Source organism: Artibeus jamaicensis, unplaced genomic scaffold, assembly GCF_021234435.1.
Source record: "Artibeus jamaicensis isolate MK-2021 breed Jamaican fruit bat unplaced genomic scaffold, CSHL_Jam_final scaffold_1019, whole genome shotgun sequence".
NCBI lineage: Eukaryota > Metazoa > Chordata > Mammalia > Chiroptera > Phyllostomidae > Artibeus > Artibeus jamaicensis.
The window spans coordinates 388,728-411,564 of NW_026522025.1; the positions used below are offsets into that span (position 1 = coordinate 388,728).

At 48.9% G+C, this 22,837-nt stretch overlaps 1 protein-coding gene across 1 annotated transcript in view; it reads right to left on the bottom strand.

The window, feature by feature from the left end:
• Positions 1-10,420: 10,420 nt before the first annotated feature.
• The window catches only part of LOC119040203 (AGBL carboxypeptidase 4), a 1,071,017-nt gene continuing 1,058,600 nt past the window's right edge, over positions 10,421-22,837 (bottom strand). Inside the window, exons 12-13 of the mRNA XM_037133086.2 lie at positions 17,134-17,230; positions 10,421-11,759 (exon numbers count right to left, since the gene is read on the bottom strand). Coding sequence (XP_036988981.2) covers positions 11,639-11,759; positions 17,134-17,230 — 218 coding nt within the window. The 3' untranslated portion in view covers positions 10,421-11,638. The remainder of the gene's footprint in view (positions 11,760-17,133; positions 17,231-22,837) is intronic.

Sequence of the window (22,837 nt, forward strand, 5' to 3'; positions counted from 1 at the left end):
ACTTACCTAAGAAAAAGAAGATAAAAAAGATGAACAGTGAAAGGACAGCAAACTCACAGTTAGTAACAACCACACCTAAAACAAAAGCAAACTAAGAGGACAGCTAGATCAGGAGCAGAACCATAGAAATGAAGATCTCATGGAGGGTTAGCAACAGGGGAGTGGGAGGAGGAGAAGGGGGGAGAAGGTACAGAAAATAAGTAGCATAGACAGTAGATAGAAAATAGATAGGGGGGAGGGTAAGAATAGTAGGGGAAATACAGAATCTAAAGAATTTGAGACACGTGTTCATGAACTAAAGGGGGGAAATGGTGGGGGAGGGGTATGCAGGGTGGAGGGGAATGGAGGGGGGGAATAGAGCAAATGTAATGGCATAATCAATAAAAAAGTTTAAAAAATATATAAATATGTTACCTCAATTTTATTCAAATGTATTAAAAATACATTAAAAGTTATTTATCTCTTGATAGAATGAGCTGTTTTCTTTATATTTTTTCTGTTTTTAAAATTTCAAAGTTTTCCTAACAGTACTGTTTATAAAGGAATGTTACTTAAAGAAATTGATATTAACTTGAAGATGTCGACTATAATAAAAAGTAAAGATGCCTAAAAGTGTATGAAATCTCGACCACTTTGTTTCTGTTTTCCTTTTTCCTGGTCAAACACACTGTTGGAAAGGAGTTCGGCTTTCACACAGCATCAGAGTGGACAGTAGGTCAGGGCAGCACTTTGCAAAGGCCTTGAGTCTACAGTTCTCACTTAGGTCCAAGCTTCAGGCTACTCACCCTCTTTCTTCACAATTCCAGCACAGCTGCACCTCTGGCTCCCACCCGTGCTGGATTCTGAGCTGGAGGTCCAGCTCCGTGCAACTCGTCAACAGGCCCAGCACCGATGGCGCACTTGGCACAGCTCGCCTGATCCAGTTCTGGACTTGTTTCTCTGGAAAATTCCGTGACTTACCTGTCCCTGCCCCGTGTTGATCACCCCTGTACATCAAAATCTATCCATATCCAGTCTCCCACAGCCTCCATTTACTCCCTACATTTGTAGGTGAAAATTATTTTTACCAAGGAAAAAGCCCATCTATCCATCTGTGTGCCCAGCTGTCCGTTCATCCATCCATCCATCCATCCATCCATCCATCCATCCATCCATCCATCCATCCATCCATCCATCCTTTCACTCAACAATCACTGGGTGTGAAACTCTGTGCATGCACTATTCTAGATTCCTGGGATGCAGAGTTGACTCGGATGTGGTTCCTACCAAACTCCCCAGCCGTGGCACTCATGCCTCACTCGACTTTCCCGTGCCCTGTGTAGTGGACACTGTGCTGCCTGCCACACATCTCCTAGGCTCACCTGATATGAACACAGCATAGTGGGTCCATGTGCTTGGCCAGGGCCATGTGTTTGGCCAGCATCCCTTATCAGGTGGAGCTCGGCTGCCTCGGGGATCAGCCTTGCAGAAGAACAACCAGGAAGTGAAGCAGAATTTATGCCCCGAAAGGCAACTTTCATCTGTCTCCCTATCCTATGAGGAGTCAACTCTGAGGAGAGTTTTTACACCACTTCTAAGGAAGTCCCTAGATGGATTGAGATCCCTGTCCTCTCAGAGGTGATCAGCTCATTAACATGCCCTTCACTAACTTTTCTCTCTACTCTGTCTCACTTTTGACTCTCCCTTACTTCTGCTTCTATGTATCATCTGGAAACTAAACTGCTTGCTCTCAGTTCCTTATCCCAGTCTCTGCTTTGGGAAGAACCCAAGCTAAGATCCATGGCAGGCATTAGGAGGAGTGACTGAATAAATGAATGAATGAATGAATACATAGATGAAGAAAAACTGATGATCTTATAATGAGAGGAGTGAAGGACACTGTCAAATGGACAGTGTCCTTCTGACAAATGACCATCTGCTGTGTATGAAGAAAGAGCCTATTACCCACCTCATTATTCATTCACAGTGAAGGACCACAGCTTTCCTGTGTACACGCCAGCATGTTGGTTGAACTGACTACCCTAGAAATACTGGGCTTAAGAGTACTGTGGATATGACTAATAATTGTTTCCTTTGAAGGGACACTTTCATTTGGTAGGGACTTTATTTACATCATGTCATTTATTCTTCACAGACCTCCTGTAACCCAGGAACTAATTAATCCCATTTTGTAAGTGAGGAAACTGAGGTTTATAGAGGTGGTTCAAGATCCCACAGCGGCACAACTGAATTTCAGCTGGATCTGTCAGGTCGCAGGGTCCGTACTCCTGTGTCCACCTGTTTGTTTACCTGAGTTTGTTACGGCATCCAGGCTGGGGCCTCACTCTCCAGCTACTTGGCAAGCAATTTATAACATAATACACACCCTTGAAAACAGGGTGTGCCTTCTCTCAAGGTCTAGGGCAGCCGTAGCAGGTCTGTGCAGTGAAATGCAGTCAGTGATGCACAAGTCCATTTGTTATTGTTAACCAACACTTAAGATAAAACATTGCTTTATTTATTCTGTCTGGCAGCTCAAGGGTGCTCCATGGTGTCTATTATACAGTGATGTTAATTAGGTCCGTAGCGCTGCACCTTCCGTATACAAGGCTCACCGAGTCACCTTCTGGGCTCATCTCTCCAGTGGTCTCTGGTTCACCATCGGGCCTGAGGACAGAGAGAATCTTTGGGAAGCTGGCATCACCACCAGAGTTGCTGACCTGTGTATGAACATTTACTAACTAGATATCTTGTCCACAGCATTAAGGTCTAGCAACCTGACATGCTTTCCAAGATGGACATGAGAGCATTCTTCAAGGTAGGCCACTGGATAGTGAGGGGTCCCGGAAGCCCCAGAATGGCACAACTGCAGGAGCCCTTAGTGATCACCTATCTGGACAGGCTCATTTTACAGCTGAACAAACAGGCTTAGAGAGTGACAGTTCTAAAGTTATATAAATGCTAGTAGACTGGGGTTAACTTCCAGATATTTTCGCTTCCAGTTCAAGCTTTTTCTACTGGGTTCTTTTGAGGTTCCCCTCCCCCTTGCCCTTGTCCGCCTCCCATCGTGTGGCTGTAGAATGGATGCATGCAGAGAATATTTGTTCCTTCTCCCCACTGCACCCATTTCCCCTGAAGCTCCTGAAAGCCATCGCATGAGTGAGGAAAAGCAATCATTCTTAGCCCATCCTGCAGCTCAGGAAATGGGGTTCAAAGAGGGAAGCCGACAGCAGCTGAATCAGGCTTAAATTTGGGCTACTGGGTTAGCACTCTTTCCAACAAACCACACAGCCTGCCTAAGGGCAAGTGGACAAATGAACAAAAGAAAGAAAGAATGAATGGATAAAGGAATGAACTCACTAAAGGACACACTCAGGCATGCATGATGAACAGGGTTTAATTTTTGTAAGTCTCCATCCTATGTATTTGCATTTCAACACAGTCACAGTGCCAAACCGCCTGAAGCCGCTCTGTGTTCTCAGAGCAGTGAAGTGTTAATCATAATTGCGCACCCCCCACTCTGACCACCACGCAGTACCCAGCCTCGCGCAGAGCAGGCCCTCATCTGGTGCTTCTAAATCCGAACAGAAATGAACAGGGCATTTACCTCTCCAGGAGCAGTGAGGAGAGGTATTGGGGTGCTAAGGAGAGCAGCCTCTCCCTTCATAACACCACACTGCAGTTGGGGATTTTTTTAAACCTTTAGTCAAGACAGGCCGGAAGGAGGAGAAAGAGAGAAAAATAGATAGGAATACAAAGGCTGAGATACAGGAAAGGGAACTCAACACAAGATCACCTGCTAACAGAGTCAGGAAAAGGGATTCTTGGTGATCTTTCTACCCTGAGGGACTGGCCTAGGAGGAGTTGGCATCTGTCTTCAGAGGGACTGGGTAGGTGGAAAGGTGGCCCTGATGCCCTGCTGGGCACAGTCCAGGGAGGCTGGGCAGAAGGGAGACCCATTAATATGGATGGAATTTCAAGAGAATAGATACAATTTCAACAGAGACTCAACCTAGGACCTCTGACTTGAAGCTGAAGGGAAAATGTGCTTAGAATGGACAAAGATCTGTCATCTAACACTCAGTGATGCACACACAAAAACATTCACGGCTACACAAATTCATGCATTTTCACCCTCAGATAGAAAGGAGTTACTCACAAAAGCCTCATACATAATGCAAATATACTAGTGTACACACCCCTACTCACATACACATTCAAATTCATCATAGTTATCTGTCACCCCCTCCTAGTCTCTCCTCCTCCCTCTCTCTTTGTCTCTCTCCCATGGATGCTCATAATTTCTACAGTTTAACAACTTCAGCCCTGGCTCGTGAGGCTCAGTGGATTGAGTGCTGGCCTGTGAACCAAGGAGGTAGTTGATTCCATTCCCAGTCAGGGCACGTGCCTGGGTTGCAGGCCAGGTCCCCAATAGGGGGTGCTCCAGAGGCAACCACACATTGATGTTTCTCTCTTTATCTTTCTCTCATCCTTCCCCTCTCTAAAAATAAATAAATGAAATCTTTTTTAAAAAGTTTAACAACTTTGTATATGGGCATGCAAGCTAGGTTTGCTCCATTTTGCCCCTGTTTATAAACTTCTAGAGGCAGGAAGAGTAGGAGGGGTATCGGGCTCACAGAAATGTTCTGCTCAGAGCAGCCATCCTCACCTTCATTCCCATCAGCAGCAGCAGCAGCAGCAGCAGCAGCAGCAGCAATACCTGCCAATTCCCACTAAATGGTTACTCTCTGCCTGGCCTTTGCTGGGCCCTGGGACCTGAGCAATGAGTAATGCTGAGTTTTGCCATCTCTAATCATCTTGCCCCAATGTAAGGCTGAGTTAGAAAGACAAAGCCAATGCACAGGAAAAGTGAAATACCAAAGCCATTTCTAAGTGCCAAATGAGACGGTTAGACAAGAGTTCTTTTAGAAGCTCAGAGGAAGAGTTATCTATGGGGTCTGAAAGTCAGGGAAGACTTCCTGGAGGAGGGGTCTTAAAGGAGAGGTAGAAATCAGGACCTCAGAGAGGAATGGGAAACATTTGACAAACACAAGATGTTTAATACATTTTGTTGGGTGACAATAACAGGAAAGTCCAGGCCAAAGTTAAAGAATGGACAAATGGGGACCTTTGTGAGATCTTAGAAGTAGGGGAGAAAGTGCTTACTGGGAAGTACTTTTCAAAAACACTATACTTTCCCATTTATCCTCTCCTTATGTCTCCACAATACTTGTGGGAGTAGGTTGCCTGGGGGTTATGTCACCATATCGAAGAGTAAGAAACTGAAACCAGTTGGAGGTCTGGGGTAACTCCAGACAGGGCAAGAGATTTACTTAATGTCAGACAGCCAGGGAGTACCAGAGCTGGCAGCAGAACCCCAGTTCCTGATGGCAACGCCTTTACAACTTCCGGCTTTACAGTTGGAATCCTGAGGGTGTAGAAGGATAGGAGGTAACCTGGGGTGAAGGGAGAGGAAGGCCTTGGGCTATTTCGTGGGAAAACGCCCTCCAGCCAGTGACCAGCACCTGCTTGCTAGTGCAGGCCTCCTCAGCAAATCCCACCCCGATCTCCCAGCAAAACACTCTCTTGTCTTCTGCCTGTGAAGACAAGTATTTCTGACCATTATTTCAAAGGAAGAGGCTTGGGCCTGGAGGACATGCAGGGACATCAAGTTGCAAAGGAGAAAACCCAGAGCCAGGCTCAGGGACACATGACCCAATGAGGTCATGTGCAGGAACAAAAGTGAACCAGTGAGCTCCCTGAGGGAGAGGCTCTTTATAACAAGCGTTAAATATCTCCTGTGTCATCAGTCTTGGGAACAGAATGGCCGAGGGGAGAATGGACAGAATGCAAGCACCAGAGCCTGGTGACATCCAGGCTCCCCTCAGGAGCTGTCACTTTGGACAGATTACTTTACCTCTCTAAGCTTCTGTTTCCTTATTAGGGAAATGAAGAGAATAATTCCTACTTTGTAGGGCTGTTGAGAGGATTATATGGGATTGTGTGAGATAAAGCAACCAGTGTAGGGTCTACAACCCAGCAGGACCCCAGTCTGGCAGAGAGGTACAGGAGCAGCAGCACATTAACAGTAAGAGCAGTAATGGTGTCAGTAGCAGTAATAGGAGCAGCAGCAGCAGCAGCAGTAGTAATAGTAGTACTCGCAGTAGTAATCAATGCTTTGGGGACAGAGATAAGTCAGAAATTAAGGTTCATTTACTGGAATGAGCTCAGGGTGAAATTTTGGATTTGAGGTCCTTTCATCGTTTCTTTTGTTCTGCTATTCTCACTGACTGCCTCAGATGTGCCTGGAACTGTGTTAGGTGCTGTAAGAGGTGCAGAGATGAATAATGCCCCACCTCTGCTCTCTGGAAATTCAGTGATAGTGGGAGAGGTGACCATCATCTGAGTGAAATAAATACATAAATAAGCAAAGTGCTGGGGGATACAAGAAAAGGAAGCAATTAATTACAACGGAGGAGACGCCTCGGGGAGAACGTCATGGAGCTGGCACGTCTGGGCCAACCCTGGGATGAAAGGAAGGGTTTTCTTTACTGAAGGAGAGAAGAGACGGTGGGTGGATGTGAGAGGCACCCAGCAGGCAGAACCTGCAGGATGTGGGAATCGATCAGAAGAGAAGTGTGAGAGACACCGAAACAGGCTGCTGGCCAGGCTCCTGGCCTGGGCAATTGATTTGAAAGAGATGCTGTAAACACCAGGTCTGGTTTTAGAGAGATCCCGTGGGCTCTCTGGAGAGACAGAGAACTGGAGGCATGGGAGTCGGGGAGGGGCTGGGACAGCAAATGAGGCAGGAGACGATGGCGGGTAAGGAGGGGAACGTGGATGGGGCGGGGGAGGAAGGAAAGTACACAATAGTCCAGCCAGTAAGTATTGCACGCCCATTTTAAAGATGGGGAAAGTAAACTCTGCTTTAAATGATTCACAAGGCAAGAAAAAAAAAGCAAGTGGGGGAGCTGAGATAAAAATGCTGGTCTGACTCCAGAGTTGCTCTGTTATGCTGTGTGAAGGCAGAAATGTTACAGAGGCAGACACAGCAGGCATGGTGACTGGCTATGTGGGGTGAGGGGGAGGGAGTTAGGACAGCAGCAAGGTTTCCAGTCTGAGCAAAATGAGACATTAACCAAGAACAGCTGGTGCCGTGGGGAGAAGCAGCTTTGGACTTGTGATTGATATGAGGCCAGCTGAAGGTAAATCTCAGGTCTTTGAGGGACAGGTAAAATTTAAGCAGTAAGGGCTGTAGCAGGAAACACGGGGGTACCGTTCTGCACTGGCCAGGCTCCATGTTGAGGTCTGGGGTTGAACCCCCTGCCCAGTGGGGGGTGGCAGAGTCAGGTTTGTGCCCATGTCCTGTCCTTGTTACTTTCCAGGTGTGAACCATGGGCAAGGGACTTAATCACACTGATCTCAGTTTCTTCACCTGAGAAATGGGGAACACAAGCCCGGTCCAGCATGCACCTGGGTTTGGTGAGAGTAGAAAGGGCTAATATGGGGGATGGTTCTTCAGGGAATGTATTGAGTTGTAGCAGGCAGAGTGTATCCACCGGTATGATAACTTCACAGGGACTGTTCCTGAGAAACTGTGTGCCAATCAAAAATAATGTAGAAGGAGTCTCTTATAAATCCTGCCAAGCTTTGTCTGTTGTTGTTTTATTAAAACATGGAATCTTGGAGAACCAATACCCTCCCCACCGTGTTTTAGTCTTGTCAGTTCTGCCTCAATTCAGGCTTGGTGAACACTGTGCTCAACACTGCCTACCCATCTGCTCGGAGTCCCACCATGCAAAGCCGCTTTGCTTGGGTAAATGTATGAACTGACACTCAACAAATGTAAACCACTCCAACTTCCATGGTTGGCACTGCTCTTACGAGTTAGGAAAACGAACTGGGGTCTTCCCGGGCAAACCTGGGGCATGCCACTGAATTACCGAGAGAGGGTGCAGCTCCTCCTGTGCCCTCTGCTATTCGAAGGCAATAGGAAAATCTGGCTAAAGGTTCCCTGCGGCAGCGGCTGCTGCTGCTGCTAAGCTAACAGTATCATCAAGGCAGGTGACCCAGCCTCTGCTGTGGCCTCAGCACAAGAGGGCCTCCTACTTGTCGATCTCAGTTTTTGATGCCAACTAGACCTTCACTTCTGTCTCTGAGCCTCTGGACTGATGCAGAAAAACATTGGCACTGCTTATGAAGAGTTAAGTGAGAACAAAGTAGAGGCCCAGCATGTCTCTCCCTTCTCCACTTTTTTTTTTTTTTGGTATAGCTGTCTCTCCCCTTACTGCTTTTGGCTCTATCCGGAGACCCGAACTGGGCAGGCAAGAAGAGAGGCTAGAGCGCCCTCTGCTGGGTCTGAGTGGGCGAGTAGCTTCTGGCTGATTCACCTTTCGGGTTGGGTTGGTGCTGTCCCCTAGCTCAGTGCTGAAATCCTTCTCTGCTAACTTGAGACCATAGGCATAATCTGATCCCAAAAAGCTAGGGAGTCGTTAAGCAGCCAAGGTCACAGGGAGGTCCCCTGGAAACTCCTCCTTTCATGGTCAGGCCTTTCCTCTCTGCTCTGCCAATGTGGAAGAGCTATTGTGGAAGTACTATTGCAAAAACATCCTACAGTCAGCTTCATAGCCTTGTGTTTTTTCCTCTAAAGGAGTACTACATGTTAGCAAAGTCCGTGTGCTGTAATTTAGACACATTGAATGACACCTGCTTAGCATTAAAATATACTTTTCATGCTGTACACTCCATTCTCTGACATCAGTTATGTAACCTCCTGCTTCACACCATTTCTGTCCAGACCAACAGATTAGAAGGTGATGCCACAGAGCATCCAGCACCTCCCTAGAGAAGGAGCCCACTTCCTCCATGACCAGTGTTTATTCAGACTCTGCTTGCATACCTCGAGTGATGGGGAGTTCATTGTTTCCACAGGAGCCCATTCAGTGATTGGCAACTTTATTCACCTCATTTTTAAACTAAAATCTATCTTACTGAGAATACTTTCTTAGACTTAGTTTTTACTTTTGACAACACAGAGAAAGTTTGCTTCTTCTGGACAAAAAGAATGCCCAAGATATCTTTTTAACTTTTTACAGATGGCTTTCCTACTTCCACTCCCCCTTATTATTATTATTATTTTTAATCTCAGGGACAAACAACTTCACTATCCTCTTCCATTTCTACTGGGAAATGATTGGCAGACAACACACCTTGCTGGGGACATAACCAATCACAGAGCTATCATTTACTGAGCACCTTTTCTGGTATTCCCCATACCTCAGTTATTAAACCTCCATAACTGCTACAATGAGGTAGACATTATTATTACCACCTTATGGGTGAGAAAACTAAGATTCAGAAAGGTTAAGTAATTTTCCCAAGATCATACAGCTATTAAGAGACAGGACCAGGGTCAGAATACAGAATGAAAACCCAGAGTTGCCTGGCTCCAGGTTTTTGCTCATGAACTATTAGCATACCCACTGCTTCTGAGGCCTGTGAGCCAATTAATTGAAACAGGTTTTTAAAAGTGGGGCCTAAATATATTCACAGCATACAGGAATGATCGTGCCAGAGAAAAACAGACCAGGACTTCCATCTCTCTTATTTTATGCGGTCTGCCTCTATTTATGCTGTCTCAAGAGATGCTGTCCTTTCTGAAAGAGCTGCCTCACTGTTGGCTCCTGTTGAGCTGAATGTCGTCCACTAAGTCCCCAGGACTCTGACATGATAATGTAATAGCCATTACTAGTGGAAACATACAGACAGCCATTAGGCATCTGCAGTTCCTGAGACTGGGTAATGAATAAACATCTGGGAACGGTCGGGTTCAAATTTCTAGCCAAACAAGGTAACTAACCAGGGCCCGCCAGAAGATGTCCGCCAGCAGCTGCCCGCCAGCAGCTGCCCGCCAGCAGCAACACCCACCAATTAGGGACCTTCGCCGTTTTCAACTTAGCAACCTAGCTAATACCTAACTGCCACATCTGCTTCTGTAAGCCCGCGCTTGCTTGCTCTGCCCTATAAAAACCCCCGTAGTCTGTAAGCCATGCGCGACTTCCATCTGGTAGCTCTGGGTAGCTACATGGCTCCAATCACATCTGGGAAGTTCGCCCCTGCGCAGGTAAAGCTTGGCCACTAAATTCATATTTGGACCATTATTTGTGATTAATAAAACTAAAATTCTTTGAAACCAATTTTCGTCTCCGAGAGCATGTATCGACCCATCTGTTGCCTACAACAATAACTGCTGGAAAGTCAAGTCTTGACTGTTCCACCTTATCTTGGTGATAGAGTCCCTGAAACAAAGTGGGGGTTACACGAAATTTGGGTTGGCTGGTTGGTTCTGGAAAGAGTGGGACACCTAGTGGGAAAGGTACCACGAACACACAGAGGGACAGAAGAGCTGCACGAACCACTTTATTTGTGTTCCTCCGGGCAACAAGCACACAGGGGAGAAGCTGTATACACGACACAACATTTGCAGCCAGCGAACATACGGTTCTTTGTTATAATTGCTGAAAACCAATAAGCAAAGGGAGAATAAGCTTTGCTCTCAATTTTTGCAACAAACTTAGAAAATCTTCAACCCAAAGCAAAAAAAAAAAAAGTGCTTAACTGGAGCTTTGTGCTAAAGGCCCTATCTCCCTTGAGCCTCCCTTCCTCCCCCTATCCCTTAATCCTCATTTCCGGGAGGTCATTTTAATTAGCAGGTTGTCACGGTGACTCAGCCTGCGGCACTGCCAAGCAGACAGAGAGGGAGCAGACTCTCCTGGACCCATTCATCATACAAAGGCACTTTACTCTTTAGAAAAATACACAATATTAAGCTTGCCCCACCTTGGAGAATGCTACTGCTGTTGTTTTATTGGATCATCCCCACCTGACTCAGAGTGCATCTTTTTTGTCTCTTGTATCTTCCTTGCCTGCCAGTCAGCCTTGCCCCATTTCAGAGTAAATGCCCACCTTTTTTTGTGGCCAGGTTTGATCTGTGACCACCAGATGTGGAGCACGAGTGACCAATACTTACTATCTTTGGAGCTAAAATTGGGAAATAGCTCTCAGAACAGTTTTATGACGTTGCATGCTGGGGTTCGGGAGAGTCAAGGGGCATGCAACTCATACATAAAGTTGCTGAATGTCTAAGACAAACTGATTTCAAAAATGCTGTCCCACTGTTCCCAACAGTACATTTGTCTTTGGGTTGTAAGTGTGGTTGATGTTATTTTGGACCAGCAAATATGGACACAGCTTTTCTACAACTGTAAACTTATTCTCAGCTCACTCTGAAAGGTGGCCATCTGCATGGAGTAAATACACAACCGAAACAGGTAAACTGACCTGAGGTGTGTCAAACCTCTCGAAGGGGGTGCATCCCTTTCCCTTCCTGTGAGGGTCTCTGTGTGGAGGACAAGGTCACCTGTCCTTGCTTGGTTTGACTCTCCTATCTCGTTCCTGAGACGTAAGCTGAAGCCTTACAATTGATTTCCCATTGGTCAGAGGGAGAATCAATGACGAAACTTCTCATTTTCCCCTCCCCTTTCACTAGCTTTTTCGTGATCCCACAGCCCTGATCTTGGAAACTAAGAGGGCGATCAACTCCATGCCCAGCAGAAAGCGCACGCTCCTGCCTCCACAAGACTGCCCGGACTTCATGTCCTCAAAAAAGGCCCGAAGGGTCTCTGGGGTCCACTGAGCTCTTCTTGTCCCTCTTGCCGTTGGGGTAGTTGCTGGCCCGGCCCCTCGGGAGTGGGTACTTGTGGGGAGGGGGTTTTTCTTTCCTGCAAAGGGGGAGATAACAGAGAGAAGAAAGACAGCACATATACACACTGTACTGGAAGCATTTGTGTGCATGTCCATGTCCCCCACTGAACTCTGACCTCCTAGGAACAGCAGTCTTGTTTTTTCCCGGGAGCCCAGCCTAGGGCCCAGTTCAGAGCAAGCACAGTGGTTCAGTGAATGACGGTTAGATAGATGGATGGGTGGATATGTTGTCTCGTCCTGGTTCTGGAGAAAACCTAACTTCCCTACCACTCAACTCTTCCACCTTTGCACCTTGGTTCTAACTCGAGCTATCCATTGGAGATGAGATGGGGGTGGGCACATAGAGGAGCCATGGCTTGGGGGAGCCCAGGACCTCACCGCCTTCACAACCCTCGGGGCTTCAGAGTCCTCTTTATTCCCCTCAGTGCAGCCTGACTGTGGCATTTCATGAAGGGCCTGTCTCCTCCTCAAGCTTGGGGGCTCCTGGAAGTCAGAGATGTGCCTGGTTCATCAGTGTCCCTGCACCCAGCACCAGCACCCAATGCAGCACCCTTAACACTACTCTTCGGCAATTGTCCGCTGTCTTGTTTGCTCACACACTGGACTATGAGCTCCTGGTGGGCAGGGGCCAAGTCCAATCCGTGTTTGCATTTTCTTTCAGACAGGGTCTTATGCTGCGACTGATAAGTCACATTCATCCATGCATCGGACTAAGATCTATTGGCAGTGGAATAAGCGGACTTTGGAGCCAGAAATAACTCAGATGAATTCCCAGATAAGCTATACATGAGAGGTGTGACCTTGGCCAAGTTATTTAACTTCTCTGAGCTTCATTTGCAAAATTGGGATAAAGTATTCCAACTTTGTAGGGGCACTGTGATGTTGAATGAAATATTATGAGTAGATGCACTGTAACTTACAAAGGCATGACGCTACGTGTTAGGCATGGTTCAATGGTCCTAGAGGTGACAAAAATGAGTCAGACATTGATGCTGTTCTCAGGCTGCATGAGTTCAGTAGAGGAGACAATTGCCCTTAATAACTACACAAAGTAACACAGAACTATAGTGCATGGCAGAAAGTGGTAAATGCCATGAATACGGAAATCTCTTAGGCTATTGGAATTAGGGTTGAAAAGTGACTTCTCGTAGCCCCCCACGCTCTGGCCTTGGAATATCTATTTTCTATCATTGTTGATGGCTCACAAGTAAGGCAAAGACAATGGGTTACACCACACAAAGGGGACACCTTGCTCCAACATAGCTCCCCGACCAGGAAGCCTCGCTGTCTGAAATGCTGCACTCACAGAAGGATCTTGCTATCATGGCAAGCCTGCCCAGCATGGGAAAGATACAGCTAGACCCATTCACAGCCTGCAGCACACGCTTGGAGTGTTGTGTATTGGTAATGTGATATTGGAGAAGTCCTTTCCCTTCTCTGAGCCTGAGTTTCTTTATTTCTAAAATACTGAGAAGAGCCCATGTCTCTTTTTAGGCCTTGCTGCTCACCTTTCACAACCAATCCCCCAACATGAAATACCTTCTCTCTCATTTCTATTCCATTCATTTGAATTCTACTCATCTTTTAAAACCAAGTTCAAACCCCACTTCCTCTTTGAGGCCTTCCTGGGACACTCATTGGCACCAGATGGTATCAGAGAGTAACTGCTGTTTGGGCCTCACTTTTCTCTCTTGTAACATGAAGGGGTGAAGTAGACGGTTCCTGGGGAGCTTCTTCCGTTCCATCATTTTACGGTTCAGGACGCACTCCATGCTCATTCCTGCTCTGTGCACGAAGATACAGGAGTGACTAAGTTCCATAAGGAGAACCCGTCTAGTGGAGAAGCCGGATGTGCAAAGACTCCAGGACCACACACCGTGGGACACACCAGGCTGCAGGTGTATGTAAAATGCAGAGAGGAACCCCACAGAGAGGAGCAGCTCTGTCTCAGGTGGAGAACAGAGACAGAGGTGTGATATGTGGACTGGGCTTTGAAAGGCGAGGAGGAGTTCCCCAGCCACTGACAAACAGGGAGAACATTCCAGGAAGAGGGAACAGGAAGAGGAACAAAGCCGAGGAGGGAGGTATGAAAATAGCTGACTTGTTCTCGCTAAAGCGCTGGGTGTGATGTGGTAGAGATGGGGGGGGGGTGGAGAAGGTGCTCACAAGGGGAAGGGGTGTGTCAGAGGCTGGGTATGAGGTTGTAGATGCAGGCCAGGGCTTTGCATGAACAATAAGAAGAATTGAAATATTATGTTGAAGGTAGTGGGGAGTCACGGCAGGTTTTTGAGAGAGGGTGTCATCTCTCAAAGTGTGCTCATAGGTAGCTGAGCAGCTGGGGACACTGTTCTGTATCATTCGTTATCTTTGCCTGTGTACATGCCTTTCTCTTCTGTAGATTTGGGCTCCTGACGGGCAAGGGTGATCTGTGTCCTCCCAGCACCCGGTGCAGGGCCGGGCTCCTGGCGGGCTCCGGGGTGCTGAGCGATGATCCTACTCCCCACCAGTGCACATGCATCAAAGCCCCACAATGGGGGCAGCCCACCCGGCCTCCAAGGAGCCTGAGCCCACCTCCCAAATAGCAGGCGGCTCCCCCACCACTCTCAGGATCTCTCCTCACGGAGGCCTGCCTGGCCTGTTCATTTTTCCTGTCCAGTTTTCATCCATCTCGTCCCCGAGCCTGGGCTGCCAGGCCCACATTGCTGGCCCTCCCTGGGGACCCTGGGGCCGGATGATGGCCCGGCACCAGGGATGTTGACAGGCTCCCTCCGGCACAAGGGGAGAAACTGACATATTATAATTATTCACAGAGATGAGAGAAAACAAAGATTAATTTTGAGTCAAACATGTAATTTTCCTTTAAAACCAGAACGGCTCTTTCACTTATGCTATTTGATGCTTCAGTGGAAAATAATACAAGAAAAGGGAAACATTCAAATCCCAAATCAGACCCTTGTATCCTCCTGGGAATTCATTTTAAAGAGTTCCAGACCAGTTGAGAGCTAAGTGGTATCCACAGTTTGCTGAGGCGGCAATGTGCGGTCAGAAAGGGAGTTAATTTTGTTTTTCTTAATTTAAGGGTCGGTGCATTTCCTTTAAGTCTTCGAGGTTGCGAACTTTGAGAAATGAGCTTTCCCACTGTTTTTTAAAGATGGCTCCAAACACAGGGACAGGGACTTCCATGACAAGGTGAAATCAAGGTGCTGAGAAGTCCCTGCATCCTCTAGACCAAGTTTCAGTGTCCTTCCCCCCCCCCCGCGCCAGGCCAAAGGACTCTTCACCATCTGATGCTGAGGACACCAGGCAGGGGATCTTGGGGCCCGGGCTCTACTCCTGCATCTGAGCAGTCCCGTCTGCTCTCTGGACCTCAACTTCCTCACCCCCATCGTGAGGAGGGGTCCCAGATGATTGCTAAGGTCCCCGACTGTCAGCATCCTCTCACCGGTCGGTGACAATGCAATAGGCCAGAAAAAAGTGGTAAAAGATCAAGATAATTTTAATCAGGCTGACAGAGGACCTGAGTGACAATCCCCACATTAACTTGTAAATGAGATTCTAAGGATTCTTTTCAGTTTTATAAAGCTTTAAATTTTTAAGAACTTTCACCAATCAAGAATGACTTCTAAGACTGAACTTGAGTGCTTTTCTCTGGAGGTGAGCCCCTCAAAGGCAGGGTCGTGCCTTGACCACTTTTGCATTCAGCTCCATCCTTCCCCCAGAGCCCTTGCATGAAGTGTTGTTTTCCTGGGTGAATGAATGAATTGATGAAGCAGTCAGTGAACAAATGCACACAGAAGTGCAAGATCGGTACAGTGCAGCCACTGTGGGGGCAACGAGGAAAAGTAAATGAGACCCTCCCCCAAGGGCTGGGAGCCATGCAGAGACCACAGGACAGTGAACAATCCAGACAGACCATGCGTGAGTCAGAGTGCATTGTCATGCAGACTCTGCCTGGAGCTGGGGCTCAGAGACATGTGACTCACAGCTTGGTTTAGCCTGGGTCCCAAGAGGTCTTCCAGCCCAGCCAGAGAGGCCCGGGAACTTGCCCGAAGCTGTGGTGAGCCTGTTGGAAATCTGGGACCGCAACCAAGAAACCAGAGGAGGTGGAGACATTTATTGAGCACCTACTGGCTGCCAGACACTGGACCAAACTTGTATCTAATCTTTAAAATTATCTTTAGAGGACGTCGTTATTACCCCAACTTTACAGATAGAGAAAGGTTTCAAAGAGGCCAAGGACCTCGCCTAAGACCCCATAGTTAGCATAAGCCTGAGAAAGAACTTGAATCCACACTTCCCAGGTAGAACTTAGCTGGACTTCAGTCCAGCTTTGGGATCATAAAAGCCTAGGATGAAATCCTGTCTCTGACAAAAAAAAATGCTTTTTAATTTCAGGCAATTCTCTTCACCTTTCTGAGCCCTCTTTTCCTTATTCATAATATGGAAAATATAATACCTACAAGGAATAAGTAAATAGGATCTGGGTAGAACTATTACTTCACTCAATAAAAAATAACAGTGATTAGTACAGTTTTTTGTTAACAATAAGGTAAGAAGGAAGGTGCAAAGGCCCTGAGGCAGCAGAACACATGGTCAAGGTTAAGCAGAGCACATGGCAGCAGAGCAAAAGGTCTTTGGCAAGGACAGTGGGAAGACTGGTCTGGCAGGAGCAGTAAGTTAGACATCTTCACGTCTTTCGCTAAAGGCTGTACCACTGGGGCAGCAGGAAGTAAAGCCAAGAGGCAGGGCAGGGTCAGCACAACCCAGATGCCCAAATGCTCACTGGGCTCATCTCCAGCAGGCATGGGAACGCCCAGAGTCTTGGCCTCTGCTCCAGACCTCAGGAAGGATTCTCTTCTCCTGACCTTCTCCCCTCCCTGGCCCTGGCAGAGCACTGGAGCTGAAACTTCTCAGGGGTGTGTTCTCTCCAGCCCTGAACATTTGCATCTTGAGAGAAGGGGTCTACCATGCACTGAGGGGACATGGACTATATGGCACTGTGCCCTGGGCCTTAACACCCACCTCACAATAATCTTCCAACTGAGTGCTATAGTCCCCTCCTGATGGAAGAGGAAATGGAAGGATCCGAGATGATGTGGGAGTCCCTGAGGATGAGTTCTCCAATGAAGGAGCACACGGTACCACCCAGACTAGCTAAGAGTGATGACTGCACTCGGCTTGCAGTAACGCCCATCCCTGCGGACTCCTGTGAAATGTGGCCACCCCTCACTGCCTGACTCCTGCTGTGCTCCACACTCAGGAAATGCTCTGTTAAGCTCTTCTGCCACAGACGGGAAACTGAGGGCCGGAGGGAGGCTGAGGGGAGTTGCCCCCGAACAGGAATGCAGCGAAGCAGGACTCCAGCCCACACTGCTCTGCTCAGCCACTTACCGCAGCCTCGGCACGGGATGCGCCAGTTTCTCAACCATGGGGTTCAGCCGGTAATAGTCCAAAAATGTTCTGGCCACATTCCGCCCCAGCTTCATATCTGCAAGTGTGTGTGTTAAGGAGCCACTCGGAAAAGAGATTGAGGCAGAGTGAAAAAAGGAGCAGTATTAGAAATGACAACAGTAATAAAAACAGTCACACCACTCACTACTCAAAGTTTTATGTGGTAGATACTATTCTTCACAAAACCTTAAATGGTAGATGTTATTATTTTCCTCACTTAACAGACAAGGAAACAGGAGCACCAAGTCCCAGTCTGCCCAGAGCCACAGAACTGGGCAGGAGCGGCCCAGGGCGTGGTCTAGGCTGCCTGCCCCTGCAGACTGTCTGCAGCACCCGGACTGCACTGTGTCCCATTGGAATCACGGGGCTTCTGCGGTCTGGCGGCAGGTGTCTCAGTGTGGAGGCGGACAAGCAAGGCACCCTTTGTGGTGCACAGCACAGGGCCCGCTTGACCCTCCAGGGTCAGTCACCTACTTTGGTCACTCCAGGACCACGGCAAAAGCCTCTCGTCCCAAATCGTGTCCCCCATTCCACTTTGAAATCTACCGACGGCAGATCTTTGGTTAAGGGTTCATGACCCACTGAAATACAAGCTCCCTGGGGACCACAGTGAGCGTTGACGTACGCATTTGTACCGCAGTCACCTAGTCAGCTACATGCAGTGTGTACCCTGTGCATTGTGTCTCACCGCTCTGGGCCTTCACAGGAGCTATTTCCCTTCCAGGAGTCCTCCCCCCTTCCATTGGCTAATTTACACCTATCAAGTCTCCAGTCAGGTGATGCTCCTTTAGTAAATAAAGCTTTTCTATGGTACTTCTCTCCCCTTGTCCCATTCTTCCCTGGCCTCTGAGCTGACATCACTCCAACCACATATCACTTATGCCCCAGCTCTGACCATCCAAACTGTCACCAATTCCCCCCCATGAGACCTCCAGTCTCTCGTGTGTGTCCACCTCTGTCCAGGTCCCTGCTGTCCAAGAAAGAGCCGGCACCACCCATCCCCTGGATTACCGGCCCCCTGTCCCAGCGGGACTCCGTGCTCATGATGGCCTGCCTCCGCCCCACATAGCCAGGAGGGCTGTTCTAAAACACAGGTTTGACCATGTTACCCAACTGAGTAGAACCCTTCTGTGAATCCCAGTTGCCTTTAAATTTCAGATCTTGGAACTTGATTTACAAAGTCCTTCATAGTTGGGTTGCTGATTAGTTTCTTGGCTTGTGCTTGCCACCTCCCACCTTCTACCCACGTCCTTGCCCTTCACACTCCAGTGATACCGGGCTGTTTTCCCTCCAGGTCTTCGTCTAAACCGTCCGTCTTCTCGTACGACCCTCATGCCCTCCACGTGCCTCACAGGGTTGACTCCTCTGCCTGCTGATACCTCCGTGTAGTTGTCCCTTCACGGCACAGGTCTTGGCCACCATGTCATCCACAGCCTTGGGGCTGGACCAGCATCTGCAGAACAGTCAAGTGAGTTCTCTCCACCTTCTTCAAAAAGCCCCCAGCTTGGGGTTGGGCCTGACCCAGAACACGAGAACTAGCATTTCTGGAGCACATAGCAGCCTCACACTGTACTCAGTGCTTTGCTTACATATGCATTTCGATCATCAAAACAACCCAGTGAGGAAGGCATTTTCTGGGATGTTAAGGAACTCGTTCAAGGTCAGGACTAAAACCAGGAATGTCTGCCTCCAGATCCGTGAACTTTCCACACCCCTGGACTGTTTCCCAACGTGAGGGCACCTTTTCTGTCAGGGCTGAGTCATCCCACGCCAGTGCCTGGAGGGAGAAGGAAAAACTCCAGACGAGTTGTTTATGACAGTGAGCTCCACTGCAGGCTCGCTGAGCTCTGCGGCTGCCACCTGCTTTCTTCCTCTGGATCAGACTGAACTTCTCTGTCCTCTTCTTTAAAAAGTTCACAAGCTGGCATTGGGCATGACCTTTCTGACCAGCAGACCCTGAAGGCAGCCGCACTGCCAGGCACAGGGAAGCAGCTGCTGCTCAGACCCAGCCGGCTCTCGTCAGCTGGAGGAGACCAAATCACAGTTGTTTGCATGTTTGCACCAACGGTAAGGGGCACCATGAAAAGCAGAGTTCCCTGTGGACTGGGCTACAAAGTTGCAGCAGAAGTTTGGGAGTCAGATGTATCTGTTCTCAGTCCTGGCTCTGCCACATGCTGTGTACCACGGATTGTGTTTTCCAAAGACATCTGCAACAGTAGCTCCACCTCCCATGTTATTCTACACTATGACCTTGATACTCCTTCCACTGAGAGATGGGGTCTATGTCCCCTCTTCTTGACTCTGGGTGGGTTTGTGGCTCGCTTGTAACCAAAACAAGTGGCCAGAGTGACGCTGTGGGACTGGTGAGGCAAGGTCAGAAAAGGTGATGCCATTCGCCCCTTGCTTAGTGGAATACTCCAGCAGGGTCCTGCACCGCCAAGCCAGCGGTCCTGAGGCCGCTGTGCTGTGAGGAAGCCTGAAGTAGCCCACGGAGGGCTGCAGGGAGGCGCCCCGAGACCACGTGGAGAGACCACGTGGAGAGACCACGACACAGGGGCTCCTGGTCCTCCCTCAGTTCCTCCAGCACCTTGTTCTTCCAGCTCCAGACACCGCCTCACTGCGGTTCCATCAAAGACTCCGAGCTAGAACCACTCGGCTGAGCTCTTCCCAAATCTCTGACCCGCAGGAAACATGCGAGAACAGCTATTGTTTTAAACTCTAAGTTTGGGGCAGATCCGTCGTGTAGCGATGGAGAACTAGAGCTCTGTGGGGCCTCCCATAAGTGGTCCAGTCCTGGGCCTCAGCTTCCTGATCTGTGAGTGTGAACAAAGATGCCTGCCTCCCAGGATTGTTGTGACAGAGTGTGTGCCCGACGAAGGAACCAGAGTCGACTGAACAAATAAATGAGTGGGGAGGAGGGAAGCCTGGCCCCTTCCTTTCCAGCCTGCGGTGACAGACAGACTTGAAGCAGCCCTGGGAGGTATCCTTGGTCATCCACTGTCTGGAGTTCCTAAAGGCAACGGGGTTGGGCCGTTCCGGTAAAATGTCCCGCAGTGAGGTGTTCATCATTGCAGACAAGCTCTGTTTGAAAGGCCGTTTCTAAGGTGGGAGTTGTCAGGAGCAACCCTCTTTCCCACCCCTCTCGGACCAGGGTACACGTGGCCTACACCCCGAGAGCCTCACTCCAGGTTATTTACTGCGATGGCTCTGTCTGAGCCGAGAAATGGGACGTGGGTGGGAGATGGGGAGAGAGTGATTGAACGCTTTCAATTAAAACAAGCTGCCTTTGAACAAAGATTTAAGATCCAGGCAAGGAGAAGGCAGTAACTCTCTTGGCTGGAACCCGTTCAATATATTGCAGAATTTAGAGAGAAAAAAATCGGGGTGGAAATTCCCAACTGTTCGGTGCCAACAAAAATCTCAGGATGGGCTGCAAGTGGGAAATGTTGGCCTCCTCGGGTTGTCGCGGAGCCGGCGGAAGTCCTCCCCGCAGCCCGAGGAAAAGACTGCGGGCCGGAGCAGGGCGCTCCAGCCCCAGACGCGGGAGGGTGTCGCCGGGGGCTGCCTGCAGCGCACGCCGGCTCAGCCGCTTCCTCCCCGGGCCGTCTTCAACTGAAGGGCGGTGTCAGTAGCCCCAGCCTCCTGCTTCGCCGGACCCCTCTATAGGTGCGGAGGGTTTGGACATTTACTGCTCATTCCCACGTGTATACGACTACAGAGGGGGACAGGGGCTGGGGTTCGATGCGGAAGAATTAGATCGAAGTGGTTCACAGTGCAGAGGAGGAAACGAACGAGTCCAACTTGACCACGTTACCGAGCAGGCTGCGGCGTCCGCACCTTCACTGTGCCTACGGTGCCCTGCGGTTACTGTCGCCACCACACCGCCAAGGGCAGGGCACCGGGTGACGGAGGCGGAAACTGAATAAAAGAGAGTTCGCAAGGTCACCCAGAATCTCGCGGCTTGGGAACCACAGAGGTAGCATATGAGCCAGTGTCTTTCAACACCCTGCCTGTGGCTTTCTTTTCCTCTCCTGAGTGCGATCATGAATTCAAACACCAAATTCTGTGGACACGTAAAAGGAGATTTAATTCCCAATGAAGGAATTGTGAAAGGCTTCATGGCCTTTCATACCCTTGGCCAATACACCCTTGTGGGTATATGACCGAGGTTTGAAGGATCAAGATGAGTCTGCAAGGGGAGGGAGAGAGAGACGAGCGTCTGGGGAAGCAGGAGGGTGGCGCGCTGCGGCCCGGGAAGTGACCTTGGGCCAGAAATAAGACCGAGGAGGCCCCGAGGGCCCACGCGGCTAAAGCACACAGAGAAAGGTGAGCTTGCGAGTAGGCTGGAGACGGAGCTGTCGGGGCTTTGAATGCCAAATTAAGGAATTTCAACTTCTATTCTGTAGGCAATAAAAAATAGTAAATATCTATGGTTGTATCTATCACTCATTCACTCAAGGTATTTATCGATCATCTACAATGTTCAGATTCTCCGGAAAGCTCAGGGTATTCTGTGGGGGGAAAAAAAAGAAACTGACAAAATAAAACAAAACAAGAAACAACTAGGACAGTGGTTCTTAAGTGCGGAAGTGGAGACATAGCAAAGGAAAACACACCCGCATGAATCCCTAACTGCCATTGTAGTAGTGCTGTGAAGCGTGCCCGGGGCCTGTAGCTGAGCGCAGAGACAGCGGGGCGGGGCGGGGCGTGGGCGTGGGCGGGGCATGGGCGGCCCTCTCCACGGAGATGCCCTTGAACTGGGAGTGGACAGTAGTGTGGCGGCATCTGTGAAGGAGGAAGGGCAGCAGGAGGAAAGGGTCCTTGTGGGAGATGGGGACAGAGGAGGGCTGACGTGGAGGGCCCGGCAAGGGCTCAGTCACCTGGGCCTTACTCTGGGCCACCTTCAGGAGCCTGCATTTTCTGAGTGAATGAGAAGCTACTGAAGAATTTTAAGCAGGAAAATGCGATGGCCTGATTTGTGTTTTTAAAAGGTCACTGCTGTGCTTAAAATAAGAAAAGCAGAGTGGAAGCAGGTAGATCAGCCAGGAGACTACTGCCAGGGTCTGGTAAGGGAAAGACGCAGGTTTTCTGAGTGAGGAGAAGGGCGATCGAGATAGGAAGAAATGATACGGCAAAGAAGCAGCAGGTTCTGCCGACGGACTGAACACGGACCTGCAGGAGAGGAAGGGGTGAGGGGCGGCTCCTGCCTCATTTCGTTTCCCAGAGCAGCTGGGTGGCGGGGGTGCTGCGGTCTGGAGTGTGGCGGCCGGGGGTGGTGAGACAGGTTCAGGGAGAGATCAGGAGTTCAGTCCGAGCCCCAGATGCCTGTGAGATGTTACATATCCAGGTCCTTAAATAGGAAATAGGAAAAATCAGAAATAGGAAAATAATCAGATAATGAAAGTGGTTTCAGAACTATCAGTTCTTTGGAATTATTCATGTCACAGATTCTCTTCTTTTAATTACTGGATTTATTAGGGTGACATCGGTTAATACCATTATATAGATTCCAAGTGTACAATTCTATAACACACCATCTGTATGTTGTAGCATGCGTCGTGTGTTGTAGCGTGCGTTCACCATCCAAGTCAGGCCTCTTTTCATCACCGTTTACCCCCTTTACCATCTTCTACCCACCTGCACC